The sequence below is a fragment of the Apodemus sylvaticus genome, chromosome 5, assembly GCF_947179515.1.
Source record: "Apodemus sylvaticus chromosome 5, mApoSyl1.1, whole genome shotgun sequence".
NCBI classification, from domain to species: domain Eukaryota; kingdom Metazoa; phylum Chordata; class Mammalia; order Rodentia; family Muridae; genus Apodemus; species Apodemus sylvaticus.
The window spans coordinates 123172434-123192497 of record NC_067476.1 but is presented as its reverse complement, the minus strand read 5'-3'; the positions used below and the strand labels follow the sequence as shown (position 1 = coordinate 123192497).

The 20064-nt window shown below is 40.3% G+C and overlaps 1 protein-coding gene and 1 pseudogene across 3 annotated transcripts in view; both read right to left on the bottom strand.

Moving 5' to 3' along the window:
- Nucleotides 1–1123: 1123 nt before the first annotated feature.
- The window catches only part of Ndufaf5 (NADH:ubiquinone oxidoreductase complex assembly factor 5), a 35173-nt gene continuing 16232 nt past the window's right edge, over nucleotides 1124–20064 (bottom strand). The window contains exons 6-11 of one of the 3 annotated variants that reach the window (XM_052183750.1): nucleotides 17289–17328; nucleotides 16178–16375; nucleotides 10681–10741; nucleotides 1859–1942; nucleotides 1446–1528; nucleotides 1124–1286 (exon numbers count right to left, since the gene is read on the bottom strand). In XM_052183750.1, the coding sequence (XP_052039710.1) occupies nucleotides 1200–1286; nucleotides 1446–1528; nucleotides 1859–1942; nucleotides 10681–10741; nucleotides 16178–16375; nucleotides 17289–17328 (553 nt within the window). In that variant the 3' untranslated portion in view covers nucleotides 1124–1199. Of the gene's footprint in view, nucleotides 1287–1445; nucleotides 1529–1858; nucleotides 1943–4817; nucleotides 4915–10680; nucleotides 10742–16177; nucleotides 16376–17288; nucleotides 17329–20064 lie in introns of those variants that run through there. The other 2 variants (XM_052183751.1, XR_007977963.1) reach the window with 2 other exon arrangements.
- On the bottom strand, nucleotides 11228–11432 carry LOC127686611 (uncharacterized; annotated as a pseudogene).

Here is a 20064-nt window from a genome sequence, read left to right as displayed (position 1 = left end):
GAGATGTCAAGACTTGGATTTAAGATAACAGTGCACTAGGTCTAAAATTAACAGACGGAAGGAAGCCTGACTGTAAACAGCTTACTAATCACTGGGTGAGATTTTACCTCTGATTCTTTAAAATGTTTGCTTTTCTTAAGATAAAGTAGTATAGGCAACCTAGACCCTAGAAGTTTAAAAAAAAAAAAAAAAAAAAAAAAAAAAAAACAGGAACAGGAACAGAATTCCGATGCTTTTTAAATGAGGGGAGGAGCGGGAGAGACACTCACTGTTAGAGCAGTTCCCAGCAAACCCCACGAGGCTCCCACTCATCCTCAGCACTGTTCCAGGGGATCCAAATACACTGTCTCCGCAGGCACCAAGCACAGACATGATGTAAACATGCAGGCAAATACCCAGGTACATAAAATAAGATTTTAAAAACAAAATCAGAACAACAAAAATAACAAAGCCAGGAAAAGAGGGAAGGATCTGGTAAAGACAGATGTTCTTCTCACGTTCAAAACTACAGAGTAGCTGTATATAATCCTCTGGGCATCTGGACGAGACAGAAGTGTGACAAATACTAGGTGTGGTGGGCCATAGGTATCCTGTAATCCCAGGACGAAAGGCAGATAGGTCAACGTGAGTAGAGTCCGGCCTAGTCTACATGGTAGTTCCAGGCCACTTCCAACCAAGGCTACTTAATTGAGACTTGTCTCCAAAAACAAACAAAAAAAAGTATAACAAATAATTTTGGCATCAGCAGGCACTATGAAGTGTTCTCATTGTACTGCACAAGAACTTTCAAGAACCTAGCAATTTGTCCTTCCTTTCATCTTCAGGGGTGTGATCATCCCATGGATAACCGTGAAGAAGTGGGAAGAACCATGTAGAATGAGAGAATGAGCAAGTTTCCCCTCAAATCTCATACTTACACATGTGCACATATTTCTAGGTTCCCACCCCAAAGGAAAACATTTTATTTTTGCTTTCAGGCTGAATCTGCAAACACGCCCAATCACTATGGAGCAACATCTTTACATAAACAGAAACAAATAAGAAAGTGCAATACTTTGATGAAAGTATGAATTAGCACTGGGTTGCTGGTAAATAGCTCAATAGGTTGCATCTTGATTCAAACTGTAATACTTTAAATGTGAAAGTTATTTATTTCTGATGAAAATTCTGGGAAACATTACAACTGGATGAAATATTTATTATTTTTTCCCCTGTGACATGATATCATTTAGTTTTGCTAGCTCTCCAAATGACACAGTTGCAGAACCTCTTTCAGCTGGCCTTGCCTGAAAAGAGTAAAAATAAGAGATATTAGATACAGATAAGGCTAACCCAGAGTAACCCCAATCATGATATGCATAATAAAATATACCCTAAGTCAATCCACAATGGAAAACAAGCAGAAACACAAACCCTCTGAGAAAGTGATGCCTTAATATCATTACCTGAGAGTCATGGTATTTCCATCCTATCATGTGGTAGATCTGGTAGGTGGCAGGTATGGAACCATCCTCATTGCTGTACATTTCTAAAAAGACAAACATGATTAACGGATGAGAAACAGAATCTATCTGCTCAAAAATAAACACCTACTTCAAAGAGAAATGAGTCCTAGCTAGATGCAGGATCTGAACGCCTCACATAACTAGACTTAACACAGAGAAGCTGACACTATAGAAACAAGAGCAGCTTAGAAACAGACACAGATAGGATCTATTTTCTGAGAGAAAACGAAAACAAAATTCCCATGAAGCCTGGCAGTGCCTTACAAAAAGAAAATGGCACTGTGGAATAAACACCACGCAGCACAAACCCCTCCATGATGGCAGGTAGTGAGGGAGTGGGCGGGGCGGCTCACCTCTGTAAACCGCTGCAGCTGCCAGCATTGTGTCTCGGTGCAGCAGGGCTTTTCTGTTCCAAGAACAGTTGCTCTCACCCATACCTAAAAATAGATTACAGGCGGTTTGAGAAAATATTGCAAACACCCCAGCTCAGTATCCAGACATGATACACCTTATCCAATGGCACATCCATGCTCAGTCTCTCCACTTTCAGATTATGGCTAGGCTACTTACCGACTGGAGCAAAGCTGTTAGAATCCTCTTCACTACTAAGTCAAGTAGAAAAGTTAATTCCCAGGAGGGAAGCATCAGGATGCTCCCACAACAGCCACAGACTACAGTAAGCCGGCTCTGCCAAACCCACCTAGACATGAGATGGTCGCAAGCATTGGCAAGCGTCTTTCAGAGAAAAACACACCTTATGCCCCTTCTTTCTAGCTCTTTGAGACAGGACACTATGACAATGTCTCCTTCCTTCTAAGCAGTACATATAATTACAACTATAAACTTGGAAGCGGGCTGTGGAACTTATTTAATATGACCATGACTTCAAATTTCTGGATATTTTACTAACAATAGATTTAAAACTTACATGCATTTTCCCACAGAGGCACTTTTTTTCGTATTTTAAAGTTAATCTTCAGACCTTTTTCTTTAAATTGATGGTAAGAGGCCGTTTACTGACAATTTCTATTGTAAGCTAGAGAGATATAGTGCAAGCTAGGTGGTATAGCGTTTGCATAACATGTGGTCAAGAGGCTGGGGATATGTATTAATGGATAAAGTGCTTGCTATACAACCATGAACTCTAGCACACATATAACAAACCAGGTGTGCTCCAATCTGCCTGTAATCTGTATGCAGGAAAGGGAGACAAGGGAATCCTGAGGGCAGCTAGTCTAGCAAATTAGTGACCAGTCTCAGTGAGGAGGGAAAAAAGAGGGAGCAAGAGAAAAAGATACTGACAATGACCTCTGGCAAGCACCTATACACCTATACACATGTGGAGGTTGCACACACACACACACACCTGGATTCAATGTCTGGTACTATAAAAAATAAAAATGAATTAATATAATATCAAATTAATGTTACCTATCTTTCTTTACATGTACATTTTAAATTATCTGAAAAGGCTATGTTTAAGATCATTCTACAAAAGAACTAAAGAAAATTTTAAATGTTGCAATTATTCTTAATATTAAAATTACTACATGAGCAAGTATCTACTTTCACTAGTCAAGAAAAGTTCATTTTGTTAATAGTTTAAAAATAATAATCTATTTTAAAATTTTCATTTAAGTAAAATTTTAATAATAAATAAAATGTATATTTTTATTGCACTGGTTTTATTAAAAGCAATCAACAAGGAGGCTGGAGAGATGCCTCAGTTGAGTGCACACATTGCTCTTGCTAAGGACCTGAGTTTGGTTCCCAAAATACACCAGGCAGCACCCAAAAGCCTATAACTCCAGCTCCAGGAATCTGGCCCTCTTCTGGCTTCTGAGGGCACTGCATCAATAAATAACGACACTCAGTGTACTAATAAACCCAGTGTCCTGTAGTTTGTGAGTTTAACGGTCCCAATTCATAGAGATTATTAATAGCCACAAACTAGTAAGCTAAGTTAATTTTTAAAAGTATGACTGGGTGGAATAATGCACATTTAAAATCCCAGCACTTAGGAAAGAGAGAAAGCCAGGAGGACTGTGATTTCAGGGCCATCTACAGGGTCATCCTCAGCTATGTGAGACCCAATTTCAAGTCTAGGAACAAACAAAAAACCTCCAACCCATCAACCAACCAAAACAAAAAATACTAGGGGAGGGAGCAAAAGCTCAGTGGTTAGGTCCAGAAGACCTGCGTTCAATTCCCAGCATCTATATCAGTTGATGTAGATGAAGGCTGGTGACTTCTAGTAACTCCAGTTTCAGAGGATCCTCTGCCCTCTATGGGTATCCGCGTATGTGTGGCATATGCTCATAGAGACAAAAACATTAAATAAAAACTAACAAATCTTAAAAAGTATTTCAGACCCACTATAATCCATCTTAAAACTATTCTTTCACATGGTGAATATCATTCACACAGCATCAAGGTAAAGCAGGGTTTCCATTGCAACAGTTTATTACCAACAATGGATACAAAACTTTGGTTTCTGCTCAACTTCCCACTGCTCTGGCTTCATTCCACATCACATATAAATACAAACACAACACACAATGCACTAGACATTCTAAAAAGCCTGACAAACAACTGCTACTTGCATACTCTAGGTAAGATTGTTAGGCACATGTCACCTCTGTGGGTCTGACCCAGCTTGGTTATAGGCAATTCCAGAGCCCTGACACACAGCCAACAGTAACTCTCCAGCCACAGGAGCCCTCTCTTTCCTCAGGAGCCTGCACTGCTATACACAACTCCCCCTTTCCTTGTGAAGTACTGAGGAGAACCTGGACTCGATCACAACCTTATGTAACCTAGGATAAATATGATTCAACCTTCACCAGACTCAGTTTTCCATCTTTAAAATGGAATATCTTGTAGTACACTGTGGGGAAGCTTTACTGCCCATCACCTAGGAAAGACATCTGTAACGGCAAATCAGCCTGAGCTTGAGAAAACAGGAAGACACTGGCTGGTAACTATTTAAGACTTGCAGTAATTTTACATTTGATCTTGGCCAAATGCTGAGAAGACATTTCTCACAGTGGTGTTTTGTTTTGGTTTCTCAAGAAAGAGTTTCTTTATGTAGCCTTGGCTGTGCTGGAACTAGCTCTGTAGAGCAGGCTGGCCTCAAACACACAGATCCACCTGCCTCTGCCTCTCGTGTGCTGGCGATGAAGGTGTGAGCTACCACCACCTCCCGGCTTTCTCACAGTGTTTTTAAGGATAAATTCAAATGCTTATTAAAAATAACCTTAATACGGATTACTGAAACAATGCTGAGTATTGCCTTTAAAAAACTGAACTTACCTTAAAACCACTGTGAAAGCCTTGGAAATGTCCCATGCATTCATCAGCTGATATGAGACTTGTTTGTAAAATTAGGTCAACATTTCTCGATTTTTTTCTGTGAATTAATAATAACGGCAGCTAAAATGAGATTCACCTCAACCATAAGAAAACAAACACAACAAAGATATAGAATACAAAAGCCAACTGGGGGACGCCATCTTCCAGTTGGCACAGGAGCACCCCAGCAGACACCCATGCTGCTCCACTCCCACCGCCCTCAGACTTTTCCCACTGGGTAAATAGCAGAGACTTCAGGATATGAGCTAAGATGCATGCCTCCACTACAACTTAGACAATTTCCTTTCTTCTCTGTGCCTCAGTTTCCTCATATACCAGGACAGACTGGTGGTGTTAGTTCCTATCTTACCCTCCTATAAACCATGCCTTACAAGCAGGCAAACAATGTACTTTCTACACTTGAATCTGATTGAGTCACCTCTGAGGAAAATTCTCCCAAAACAAACTGTAAGGCCCATCTGAGAAAATCTAGAAGCTTCTGATCTTCTATCATTGCCCATCATCTGCCTACTCAATACACTTACACAACATTACTACCACAGTTTCCTCAATATAAGAGTAGGATACACATAACCTGTCATATCTCCCCGTCCATGACTGTACACACACTGCCCTTGGTGCCACCCCTCCAAACTTTCCCTACCCTTCATCCTCCTGGAAAGCTCACTTCAGCTTATTTAGGTTCAGCATTTTCTATAAAGGACTCCCCGACATCCTAAGCAGATTTAAGGCCAAATCCCTTGTGTTTCTCTCATTTTAAGCTGAGGTTTGTCTGTCTAGCTTGGGAGACTTTTCATCCAGAATATTAGCAGCTTGAGATGAAAAACTATATTATCTCCACTACTAAGGAGCTGGCACATGGCAGAGACTCAATAAGCAGTAAGTGAATAAATATAAAACCCATCAGTTAATGTTTTTATCTAGACAAATAACATTTTTACAAATTACCTTCACATGATTCTTCTTAATCCACCTTCAGATAAAAGACATCAAAAATGTGATTTTTGTGAAAGGCTTGACAGTAGAGGTAAGAAACCTCTCTAAAGGGTAAGCATTCAGAACAGTTCAGGAAACTGTCAAACCTATTTAAAACCCCAGGAGACAGGCATTACCAATTGGGAAGGGGCCCCAGAAAGGTTCTAAAACTTGGTCTAGAAGGTAGTTAAAAAATGCAAGCAATGATCTACCTGAAGACCACGTGTAGTGGTTTGAAGAGAATGGCCCCATAACCATATCTGAAAACTTTGTCCCCAGTTAGTGGAACTATCAGGGAATGAGGAGGTATGGCCTTGTTGGAGCAGGTGTGACTTTGTTGGAGATATGTCATTTGGGTAGACTCTGCGGTTTCAAAAGAGTATGCTAAGCCTTTCCCCACCCACCCACCAGTAGATCAGGATGTAAGATCCCAGCCCCATGAGCCACGCTGTCCTATCTGCCACCAAGCTTCCCACCATGATGATAATGGACTAGGCCTCGAAAACCTCCACTTAAATGCTTTCTTTTATAACAGTTTCCTTGGCCATGGTGTCTCTTCACAGCAATAGAACTGTAACTAAGACACCATGTGTCTCACCCCTGCCTTCCTGCACCTTCAGATTAAGGCATTCTTAATCCTGCTCTGTTTGCAGTAGATGATGATCAACACCAAGACCCAAAAGTGGCCATGGTGCAAAGGTGAAGTGGCCAAGGTAGAGGCTGCAGAATGCTCAGTTCTAAGTGGAATACATATACCACCCCCTGAGCCTAAGACTCAGGGATCATCAGACAGAATGTAAGCGCCAGCAGGAAATGACAAGGAAGAGACAGTGTCTTCTGGATGTAGCAAGGCAGCTGCACATATGAACCAGTGTGGCGGCATCACCTGGAAGGCCCAAGCCAAACCAAGTCCCAGCGTGGAGAGTAGAGCTGGACACAATGTCCACCCCTGCCTGAGGAGCTATTAGCCACTGTTAGCTGCTGGGAGAGAAAGGGTCAGTTTTCTCTAAGGGGTAGCCATGGTAATTCTGTTAGCCACACTCCAGGAGAAGGCTACAGATCTGAGCAGCACAAACTGACCTTGAGGCAGGTAGGGGGAGGACAGGGACATAAAACTGGGTGAAGGGAAGGTAGGTGAGTCTTAAAAGAATTTGGGGAAAGTGAATATGATCAAAACATATTTTATGAAATTCTCAAAGAAATAATAAAAAAAATATTTTTAAAAATACAAACAGAGAGCCGGGCGTAGTGGTGCACGCCTGTAATCCTAGCACTTGGGAGGCAGAGGCCGGTGGATTTCTGAGTTCAAGGCCAGCCTGGTCTACACAGTGAGTTCTAGGACAGCCAGAGCTACACAGAGAAACCCTGTCTCGAAAAACCAAAAAAACAAAAAAAACAAAAAAAACAAAAAACAGAACACTAAGGTTATAGTGGCACTTAACAAAAAGGCTAATTTCACTTTTTGAAAGATGCATTTATAGGAGGAACAACAATATAAACCAACCAGTACCCCCTGAGCTCCCAGGGACTAAACCACGAAGCAAAGAGTACATATGGAGGGACCCATGGCTCCAACCCCATATGTAGCAGAGGATGTCCTTGATGGACATCAATGAGAGGAGAGGCCCTTGGTCCTGTGAAGGCTAGCTACCCTAGTGTAGGAGAATGCCAGGACAGGAAAGTGGGAGTGGGTGGGTTAGTGAGCAGGGGGAGGGAGAGGAGGGGATAGAAGGTTTTCAGAGGGGAAATGAGGAAAGGGGAAAACATTTGAAATGCAAATAAAGAAAATATGTAATAAAAAAGATGCATCTATAAATTAGTATATATACATGCATATATATATATATATATATATATATATATATATATATATACACACACACACTAAATTAATGTATAGTATAAAACTGGATTCAAGTAACTAATCCTAGGTTTAGCATGACACAACAAGGTACTTATGCCTTTGATGAGTTCATCTGTAAATCAAGACATTAGAAAACCTGAGCCAGATACAACACAGCACGCAGGAGGTAGAGGCGTGCAGACAGAAGTCTGAGGCCAGCTCGCAATCCAAAGCAAAATCACAGCTAGCTTGAGGGTACAAAGTCAGAGCCTGTCTTGAAGAATCAGAGGCTGGAGATGTAGCTCAGTGGCAGAGCACTGGCACTGTATGTGCAAGGCTAAGGGGTTTTTGATCCCTAGAAAAACAAACCCACACATGGAAAGAAAAAAAAATAGCCTAGAGAACTACAGGGTAATTACTGTATTTTTAAATCAGTGGGCAGTAACCTTTTCGAACTGATAGATCTAATTTCTTGTCTCTTTCTATTTTCTTTCTTGAAATGAATCATGAACACAGCATTTATTATAGATCAGTACAAAATAAACACTGTATTTAAAGAATTATTGTTGGAGCCTAAGTAAGAAATAATAAGCTCATCACCATAAGCTTCTGGATAAAAGGTCCCATGTTTCTATGAGTCTGTTTAGTACTTGGGGACATTTCAAAAATGTCTGCTGTATTTTATTATCTTTATCATCTTGTGTATATCAGTCCTATTTTTCATGATGCAAAGGGACCATGGTAAGTTTTTGGCTCTGTGTATTTCCCTTTGTTAATATGACAGTGTAACTGCATTCACAGAAGAGTAGTAAACACATAAAACAAGCCATGTGAGAAACAGCCAGACCCTGACCTCTAATAGACAACTACAAGCAACAAGAGTCAGTTAAGACACCAGGGCACAAGTTAAGTTTGGCACCTAATTCTGCCATTCAGATTCAAGTGTTCTCCTTAGCCCTAATGTTTCTCACTTAACAGAGAAGCAGTTATCAAGAGAGATACTGAAAAAGCCAAGTGCAAAAAAGTTTGTAAAAACTACAGATCTGTAAATCCAGGAACAGGCAAACAATTACATAAATTTCATTATTTTGAAATACATTATAAATTTTCAGAAATAGATGAAGGCCTCCCTATAGGTAAGCATAACTCTATATCACAGACCCCAACTTTAACTCCTCTAGCCATCTAAATTGCCTATGCTATTGGTGATGTGTGTGCGCGTTTGCAAACAAGCAAGTCACAAAGTTTCCCCAAGGAGAACAGCTTGCAATCTCTCAATGCAGGTATTTCTTCTTGAGTAAGTCACATTTTTCAAAGTTGAGGGGACTGCATCCCTGCTGTTCCTTAGAGTGTCTTCCTGGTCATTATCTGCCCCACTATTAAGACAGCCTCACCCTGCAGAGGACAGCTCCACCTGCTGTCACCTTCTCCTGCTCCTGCTTGCTGGCAGATCTCAGCCTAGTCAGTGCCCTCCTTTGAGGCTGGAAGGGGGGGAGGATAGTCCCAGTGGACACAGGTGTTTGTGTTTGGTAGCGAGAAGATCCTGCTCATGGGGTTGTTTGTCTTGATACAGAGGAAGTAACACTGTGTGGTTTTCCTGTGGCCCTCCCATGCTGAGGGGACAGGATTTCAGTGTTAGTGTCTCTCAAGTTCCACACTCTACCTCATCTCCAGTGAGCTTCCTCACTCCCTCCTGCCTCTCTAGGTAAGATGTCCCTGACAGTTCTAATACTTTTACTTTCAAGTCATCCACCAAGCACATCATTTCCCAGTGCACGTCCCTAATTTTGAACAGGAGACAGCAAACATATATGTAGGGAAAATGTACTACAACACATTAATGTGTGTAGATCATGCCTATAACCCAAGCTAAGGCAATACAGAATTCAAGGTCAGCCTAGGCCAAACCATGGGACATAGTCTCACAAAACCAAATGAATTTGGGAAGCCAAACTATCAATACATTTTGGGTACTGGAGACTAAACCTAGGGAAGGGAAAACAATGTTAATAGGGTCTATTATTGTCTAAACATAGAAGCCTGCCACCTCATGTTTGAAATCTCAGTCCCCAGTTGGTGGCACCATTTTGGAAGATTGTGGAAGAGTTGAGGTGAGTAACTGGGTTGCTAAGTCTTGAACATTACAGCCTGGCTCTGTGTCACTCTGGCCTCCAACTGCCTCTTTCTCCTGTCACAGTGCCCTTCCCTGCCATGACAGACTATACACCCTGAAGCCTGGACTAACGCAGACTTTTCCCTTAGTTAATTCTGTTGAGTATTTGGTCATAAAGACAAAAGTAAGCAATCTGGGGACTTTTTTGCGCTTTTTTGTGCAGGATCTGACCTTTACTCGCCACAATCCTACCATTCAACTCAACCATCTCACTTTCCTCTGCCAGATGCCCTTCTTTGGTTCTAGCCATGTTATCTTACAAATATGCTGTTCTTTGTGCCTGAGACACACTTCCCTCACCTTTTCATCTGGTTAACTCATCTCTGTTCTTTAGAACATGGCTCAAATACCATGTTCACAAATACTATTTCTTTACTCTCCCAGACCAAGATCTGTTCTCAACTAAACCCTCAATCTTAAACTCATCAAACTATCTAAGGACTGCAATTTTTTTAAATGTGTGTGTGTCTATGTGTCTGTGTGTGTAGACATGTGTGTGTATACATACTTAGACCTCAGATATAAACTGTTGCTACGGGAAACCACTAAAATATCTACAAATGTACCTACAACAAGTTCCTCTTACATTATCCCAGAAGCAGACAGAGCACTATCCACAATTCTGAGTTAACTCTTCTTTGTGCCATCTACCTGGTGTCTATCTCCTTCTACATTTTATTACCATAAGCTATAAGAAGGCAGTGTGCTTTCTCACCAGGAATAGACCCCTAGTGCTTAGCCCATCACTGCCATAGGAAACACTGTTAAAATGCCTCTCAAATAGAGTCTCCAATTTCTTTAAAACACCTTACCTTTTAAATCTTCCATCAATTCAAACATTCCAGGATAGTTAACTTGAATTTCATCAGTATCCTGTTTTTTAAAGAAAAGCATATTATTCATGTGACAATCACAAACAACAAACAAAAATTAAACTAAAGAGCTATTAACTACTTTCCGACCACTCTTGAGGTAGGTAGGAAATTTTGCTATCAAGACCAGAGCTCTATCTCCAAATCCTAAGAACTGTCTGTTTTTAATATTCTTCACATAGGTTATCTTCTAAAAGTCTAACAACTCATACCAGTTTCTACTCTGAAAAGAAAATGGAATAGTTCTGTTTTATGTTGTAAGGCTACTTTTATTTTGTTTGCTTGTTGGTGGAGGCAGGATCTTACTATGTAGCCTAGATGACTGCTGTAGAATTTACTATGTAGACCTGGCTGGCCTCAAACTCAAAAATCTGCCTACCTCTGCCTCTGCTGAGATTAAAGGCCTTTGCCACCATGAGTGGCTTTTCTTCTTGTTTTTTGTTTGTTTGTTTGTTTTTGTTTTTTAAAATATCCTCCAAATGTGTATTACATTTGTGTACCATTTGTGGTATTACATAACCAAGTTAGGCATGAAGTGTACAGAGCAAGCTCCTGTTCAATCTCCTAACCCCAAACATCCATTTAACATACTTTACTCACATATAGAATATATCAGATATTAAACTGAAAAGAAAAGACACTGTGTTTCTAATCATCACCTTGACACAATGGAGAATCACCAGGGAAGAGAGCTCAATGAGGGGCTGTTCTGTCAGGTTTGTCTGTGGGGATGTCTTGATATGGGAAGACCTGGCCTACCAAGGGCAGTACTATTCCCTGGGGGTTGGGTATTGGATTGTATAAGAGTGAGAAAAGTTTAAACACTTAAAAATCAAGCTGGGTAATAAGCATACATGTCTCTGCATGACTGTATTGCTTCAAGTTCCTGTCTCGGGTAGAGGAATAAAGTATCAAATGTCAGGTGGAGCCTTCTTTCTTTTCAAACCTGCTCTATCCCTTCTCCCTATGCACAGATTTCATTATTCCTATTATTTGAAATACACATGCATTGGCATGTGTGCACATGACGGGGAGGAGAGATCATATTTTTTAATAGGACTGGGAATTGAACTCAAGCTCCTCACACAGGCTAGGTAAGGGTTCTACCACTGAGCTGTATTGCCAGCTTTGTGTATGCTGAGTAGTGTCTATTAAAATGGATGATGGCCATTTAATCTTTGCACTTTTTACTTTAATAAACCGTTAAAGAGATTCTTGTTCAGACACAGCAGTACAGGTTTATAATCCCATAAGTCTACGATACTGAGGCAAGTCTACAAGTTCAACCTTTGAGCTACAGTGTGAGTTCAAGGCCAACCTGAACAGTTAGTTAGAGCTTTTCTCAAAACAAAAAGTAAAATAATATATGACAGAGGGGCACACACTAATCCCAGCCCTCAGACTGTAAGACTGCATTCACCAAATGCTTATTTTACAAAGACATCAGAGAGGCAGGTGGATCTCTGAGTTCAAGGTCCACCTGTTCTATGTAGTGAGTTCTAGTACAGAGTCACATAATAATGCACTCCACACCTTCCAAGTTTCCCCTTCCTACGTCCCATCTACATAGTTTAGAAGTTTTACCTTCCAGTAATTATTTTATTAACCTCAATTATAGGTTTGTAATAACAATATGGTAGATAATTCTGGAAATGAGAGTAGACTTACAATGGTTATCATTACCATACTGTAAATAAAGGAATATTAAAATCAAAGATTTAAACCAGTGGTTTCTGATCAGTCACATCAGATCTCAAGATCTGATGAAAATCCCCCACACTTTGCTCTACATAGCAACAACAATAACAACAAATGATTTGTGCAGAAGTTCCAGTGTATCAGACACTTAACTCTATGAGGACCACTGAACAACTGAAGAACACTATACAAGAATTGGTTTTATTGACTGCTATACCCAAAGTACCTAGAACCCCCAGCCCAGAAATCTTCAATAAACATTTGTTGCAAGACTGAATAAATGATGTAGATTGGGAAGATATTTATTTTATAGTACTGCTTCTATTAGCAAAACAAAAAATCTGGAACAAACATAAGTGTTCAGAGAGAAAAATGAAAATAAAATGTGGATATTAAGATGGAGAGCACTTATAACAACAATATCAACCAATCAGACCCCCCCCCCCCAAAGCTCCCAGGGACTAAACCACCAACCAAAGAGTACAAATGGAAGGATCTATGACTCCAGCTGCATATGTAGCAGAGGATGGCCTTGTCTAGCATCAATGGGAGGAGAGGTCCTTGGTCCCGGGAAGGCTCGATGCCCCAGTATAGGGGAATACCAGGGTGGGTAGGCAGGAGTGGGTGGGTGGGTGGGTAGGTGAACACCCTTGTAGAAGCTGGTAGAAGGGGGATGGGATAGGGGATGGGGGGACCAGGAAAGGGGATAACATTTGAAATGTAAATAAACAAAATATCCAAGAAAATAAAAAAGAAAATAAAATGTGAAAACACAGTTAAGAATGGAAATTCCAGAACTATATACATACATATGTAAATATACAGACTCACACAGATACACAATGCTAAAGTAGTACATTAAAAAAAAAACAAGAAAATGCAGAGAATTCACAATAAGTTGTATAGAATAACAGGATAAGTTCTAGCACAATATTTGTGTTAACAGTGCTTATTTGTTTTTCTGTTTGAGACAGGTTCTGTGTAACCTTGGGTATATTGGAATACTCTGTAGACCAGGCTGGCCCAGAACTAGGAGATCCACCAGCTTCTCTGCTTCCCAAGCACAGGGACCCTAAATACCAAAGACTAAAATTTTGAGAAATGCTGTTCTCCAAAGAAAACTAAGATTTGAGGGATTAAAGGAAAATGAATTTTTTCAGTTTATCTGTAGTTTTACATTCATAATCAAAACTATCTGTGAATTACTTATATAATTAAAAACATCTTTAAAATATAATAACTCCTTAATGCATAACTTCTTGTATCAGTAATATTGGATCTTTAACATGAAGCTGTGCTCTCCAATTTTCAGATGTTCAACATTTCGAAACCACACTTTTACTGGTTTAGACAATTTAAAAATTTTCTTTTTTTTTTTAATATTTTTATTTTCTATATTCTTTGTTTACATTCCAAATGATTTCCCCTTTCCCGGATCCCCCCTCCCCATATGTCCCATAAAACTTCTTCTCTCCATCCCTTCTCCAATCACCTCCCTCCTTTTTCTCTGTCCTTATATTCCCTTCCCATGCTAGATCAATCCTTTCCAGGATCAGGACCCTCTCCATACTTCTTCATGGGAGTCATTTGTTATGCAATTTGTGCCTTGGGTATTCAGGGCTTCTGGGCTAATTAATATCCACTTATCAGAGATTGCATTCCATGTGTATTCTTTTGTGATTGGGTTACCTCACTTAGGATGATATTTTCCAGATCAAACCATTTGCCTAAAAATTTTGTGAATTCATTGTTTCTAATTGCTGAGTAGTATTCCATTGTGTAAATATACCATATTTTCTGTATCCATTCCTCCTTTGAGGGGCGTCTGGGTTCTTTCCAGCTTCTGGCTATTATAAATAAGGCTGCTATGAACATAATGGAGCATGTGTCTTTATTGCATGCCAGGGAATCCTTTGGGTATATGCCCAGGAGAAGTATAGCAGGGTCCTCTGGAAGTCTCATGGCCAGTTTTCTGAGGAACCTCCAGACTGATTTCCACAGTGGTTGTACCATCTTACAGCCCCACCAGCAGTGGAGGAGTGTTCCTCTTTCTCCACATCCTTGCCAACACTTGACAATTTAAAAATTTATTAAGTCAACTTAGACTCAAGCGAGAAGTCTCGGGCCTGTCTTCAGCCCTTAACTTGGAAAAGCCGAGTCTCCCAGCCAGTCCTTTCTTCCCTTCTCTGGAGGCTTTTTTTTTTTTTTTTTTAGTTCAAGGCCAGCCTACCAGTGGAGGCGCACGCCTTTAATCCCAGCACTCTGGAGGCAGAGGCAGGCGGATTTCTGAGTTCAAGGCCAGCCTGGTCTACAGAGTGAGTTCCAGGACAGCCAGTGCTACACAGAGAAACCCTGTCTCAAACAAACAAACAAACAAACAAACAAAAAAACAACAATAACAACAAAAAAAAAGATTAGACTTTCTGCCAATTTACCCCCTTGCTTTCTATCATTACACAGGATACAACATAATTTTTGATTGGTTGATTTTATGAAATGCATTTACAATAAGTTAATTCAAATAGCTACTTTAACTGTAAGCCTAGAGGCTTTCAGCAACTAGAGGCTTTGTTCAAGGAATTCCAGTCCCTTCCAATCAAATTTACATGTTTCTATGTCTGAAGGGTTTGGAAATCACAGTAGGTCTATTTACCTCATCTGAGGAGTAATGAGTTCTGTAGGATGACTGTGGTCAGAAGGAGGTGGAAGGGAGAGCACGCCTGGGAAATCTATTCTTGGAACGTGTCAGGAGGAGGGTGAGGAAAGAGAAAAGCAGATCGAGGCTCTCATACTCTGGCCATTTCATATCAGGGCTACCCAAGGTGAAACACATTTGTATTTCTATAGAAATGCTGAGAGAAATGAAGTACTGTTCTTAAATTACCACCAGTAACACGGGAAGGGCAAGAATTCAAGTTACAGTCAGTCACTAAAGGCAGGGGTGTATGCCTGCAATCAAAGCACACTGGAGATGGGGCAGAAGCAGCACTTCCACATCGGCCTGGGACATAGAAGGCTGAGTCTCCAAAACACCTCCCCAAAATAAAATAAGTTACATGCAGCGCTCTATCCCCAGTCTATGCAGAATCCTTCACTTACTTCATATGGATCCTCTTTATAAAACTCTTCAGTGTCTGAAACAGAACATGTTCTACCCCATCTACGCCGAGACCTAGAGAATGTTGTCATTTATGTCTGCTTGAATTGACAGCTGCTGGTAGGGAGAATATTACAAATGTCCCTCTGATAGAAACAGCTTTTCACATTTGTGATGGTCTTATCCCAAATTACACTTAATTTGGATTTGAAGATTCTAATGGAGTAGTATTTTTATAAAGTTTCCCTTAGAGGGGTTGGCAAGATGGCATAGCAGGTAAAGATAATAAATTCAGTCCTAAAGCCCAAGAGCTGTCCTCTGATCTCTACACACAGACCATGGGATACCTTCCTCCTGCATAAAATAAATAAACTTCGGTATATTTTTTAGAGTGGCTTATTCTACAATCTAAAAAGTTTATATTACTTATGTCAGTCAGATTGTGTTTATGCACACCAAAGATAGTAAGTCATTCCCACCCCACCCCTCAAAAGAAAAAAAACTCAAGGAAATTGCCCCAAACATTCCAGAACACTATCAATATATGTTGTTTTATACCTTTAACATATTTTTAAGTTTTTTTTTTTTAAACAATATAGTAAGTAGGTTACTTGTGGGCTACTTAGTTCACCTGATACTCACCACAGTCAGAGTGTTGAAGCCAGCTCTTCCCAGCAGATGCCCTAGGTCATTGACAGCAGTGAAAGGAGAAATGTGTGGGGAAAAGCCTCCTTCCCTTTCTGTTTCTGCTAACTGTAATGAACACCGGAGTTCATAGAGCGTATCACCTCCAAACATTGCACCAACAAACACCCCATCTGGTTTTAAGACATAATGAATCTGCAATAAATATAACAAAACTATTCAAATTTTACAGACAGAAACATCAAAAGAACAAATGTATCCAAGTCAATATTTTATGACTACAATCAAAGTATCAGATAAGAAATCCTAAGAGTCACTGCTGTGTGATGTATGTATGTTGTATAGCAGTGACAAAGGCAAACAATAGGCTCACTAATGATACAAGTATCTGTAAGACATAGGTTTTCAAAAATTAGAAGATACAATTTTTTACAAAATCCAGCAAAAAATTTAAGAGCATTAGATCACCAAAATTCTAATCCTTCCTGTTTGCGCCCTCTGAAAAGTCATTTTCAAGACTTACCACCAACGCATGGAGTTTATTTCCTATTCCCTGAATCTGGACTGGACTTGTGACTTATTTTGGCTAAAGAAATGCAATCCAGGAGACAGCCTTGAGTTCAGGACTGTTCTCACAGGGCCCACATGCTTCCCTCCAGCTGCTCTCTGAGTACCACCAAGCCACACCATCTACCACCATCGACATCCTCTGCTCACTGATAAAAACCAACCTATAAGCATGTATCTAACACTTACTAAGAGTACACAAAGGGCAGATACAAGGTCCTACCCAGAAAAGGTTCACGGGCAATAAAAGGAGTAAGAGAAATAATATAATATATGCTCTGTGATACCAATTTGTTTTACACAGTAACTAAATCTTTCAAAAACATATTAGAAGCATCTCTAAAACTATTCTTAAAGTTCTCAAGGATGTCACCCAATGTACATATTTACAAGTCAGTGTACCAAGTATACCCAGACCATGGGACAATTTAAATATCTGGTTTCACTCCATTCTCTGTCAGACTTATGAACAATGAAAACAGAAACATTTGTCAGTCTGTGATAATAAACTATCACAGAACAGACTAACAAGTCTTCTCACCTGTTCAAGTGCTCTAGGGAGGTCATTCACCCAGTGCAAACTAAAATAGAAACACATTATTTAACCTTAATTAGTATAATTACTCAGTAGGATAAACCAAAACAGGTACTAAAGTCTGATATCTGAAATTACATTGTTTTCCATACTTGCTCAACTCTAATCTTTGTATACTCTTTTGCCTTTTTCAGAAAGACATAGCTGGAATCAGCACACACATATTTTTTGAATAATCTTTCATATGGTAATGTGTCTTTGAGTTTCCTGCATTCTTTTCATGTTCTGACAGCTTATTTCTTTTTAGTGCTAAGTAATTCCATTGTCAAGATGGACCACAATTCAATACCTTAGAACTGAAAGGCATCTATGTTGGATAGTTTTATGTCAACTTGACACAATTTAAAATCATCTGAGAGAAGTCAATTAAAAAAAATAGCTCCATAAGATCAGGCTATGAGCAAGCTTATAGGGCATTTTCTTAATTACTGATTAATGAGGTAAGGCCCAGGGCATTATGGGTGGTACCTTCCATTGGGCTGTTGGACCTAGGTCATATAAGAAAGTAAGCTGAGCAAGCTAGGGAGAGCAAGCCAGTAAGCAGCAACCTCCATGACTTCTTCATCAGCTCCTGCCTCTAGGTTCCTTTCCTGCTTGAGTTTCTGTCCTCATGGGTTTTGATGATGAAGTGTTTTGAGAGAAACAAACCCTTTCCTTGCCAAATTGTTTTGGTCATGATTTTTCATCACAGCAACAAACCCTAACAATATCTTAGTTGCTTGCAAGTTTTAGCAAGTAACACAGATGCAGCAGTTAACAGCACTTGTTGCTTTTGCAAAAACTGAGTTCAGTGTTCAGCACTGATAGTGGCCACAGCCATGTATAATTCCAATTCCAGGGGATCCTACATCTGCTTCTGGCCTCCATGGGCATGAAACATACAAATACATACTTGCAGGCAAAATACTCACATACATAAAAAGCAAGTCTGAAATATTTTTGAAGCAGTAATAAATTATTGTCATGTTTTCGCATGAATATAAGTGTTCATTTCTTTGGGTAAATAAATAGCAAGGACTGCAAATCCTGGATCCTAACAAAGTATACTCAAGTTTCAGAAAATCAAATAGTCTTTTGTAGTCCCACCAGCAATGAGTAAGTGGAATAAGTTGCTATACCGGCTAGTTTTGTGTGTCAACTTGACACAGGCTGGAGTTATCACAGAGAAAGGAGCTTCAGTTGGGGAAATGCCTTCCTGAGATCCAGCTGTGAGGCATTTTCTCAATTAGTGGTCAAATGGGGAGGGCCCCTTGTGGATGGTGCCATCCCTGGGCTGGTGCTCTTGGGTTCTATAAGAAAGCAAGCTGAGCAAGCCAGGGGAAGCAAGTCAGTAAGGGACATCCCTCCATGGCCTCTGCATCAGCTCCTGTATCCTGACCTGCTTGAGTTCCAGTCCTGACTTCCTTTGATGATGAACAGCAGCGTGGAAGTGTAAGCTGAATAAACCCTTTCCTCCCCAACTTGCTTCTTGGTCATGATGTTTGTGCAGGAATAGAAACCCTGACTAAGAAAACTGGTACCAGCATAGTGGGGTATTCCTGTGACAACCTAACCATGTTTTGGGAAGACTGTTGAAGGACTTTGGAACCTTGGGCTAGACTATCTATTCAGTGTTAACAGCTCTGTGCAGGTGCTTGGAAGATAATGTTGAGAACAGCATAGAAGATGGAGGCCTGGCTTGTGAATTTTAGAGGGAAGATTAAAAACTTTTATCAGGGCCATGTTTTGATTGTGAAGATTCTGTGGCTTTGGTTAGCTAGTGCTGAAGAATCAGCTCTGATTAACAAGATACCAGAACCACTAAAGCAAACCTTTATGTTACTGGGACTACTGATGCTGGTTAGCTATAGCTAAAAAATTAGCGGTGATTAAGAAGAGACAAGCATCATTGAAGTGAAATCTTCTGGGAAGTGTTTTCTGAGAGCACAGAGGTTGTGTTCCAGAGAAATCCAAGGTCATACTTTGTGCTGTGGCTGGGCTTGGTAATGTGTAAGTCACCCATGTGGTACTGGTTTTGAAGGCAAGAGGGGTCATGAAGAGCAGCTGAGGCTCACCACTGTGAGAGGCCGTGGAAGGCCATTGGTGAAGGTACAGCCCCAGTTGCAATTGATGGCTCAGGACTGAAGGGGTCATGGAAAGTAGCTGAGGATGGCACCATTAAGAGAAGATATGATGGTGGAGAAGCATCTTAAAAAATGCTCAACTTCATTAGTCATTAGGGAAATGCAAATCAAAACAACCCTGAGATTTCATCTTACACCAGTCAGAATGGCTAAGATTAAAAATTCAGGAGACAGCAGGTGTTGGAGAGGGTGTGGAGAAAGAGGAACACTCCTCCACTGCTGGTGGGGTTGCAAATTGGTACAACCACTCTGGAAAGCAATCTGGCGGTTCCTCCGAAAACTGGGCACCTCACTTCCAGAAGATCCTGCTATACCACTCCTGGGCATATACCCAGAGGATTCCCCACCATGTAATAAGGATACATGCTCTACTATGTTCATAGCAGCCCTATTTATAATTGCCAGATGCTGGAAAGAACCCAGGTATCCCTCAACAGAAGAGTGGATGCAAAAAATGTGGTATATCTACACAATGGAGTACTATTCAGCCATTAGAAACAATGAATTCATGAAATTCTTAGGCAAATGGATGGAGCTAGAGAACATCATACTAAGTGAGGTAACCCAGACTCAAAAGGTGAATCATGGTATGCACTCAC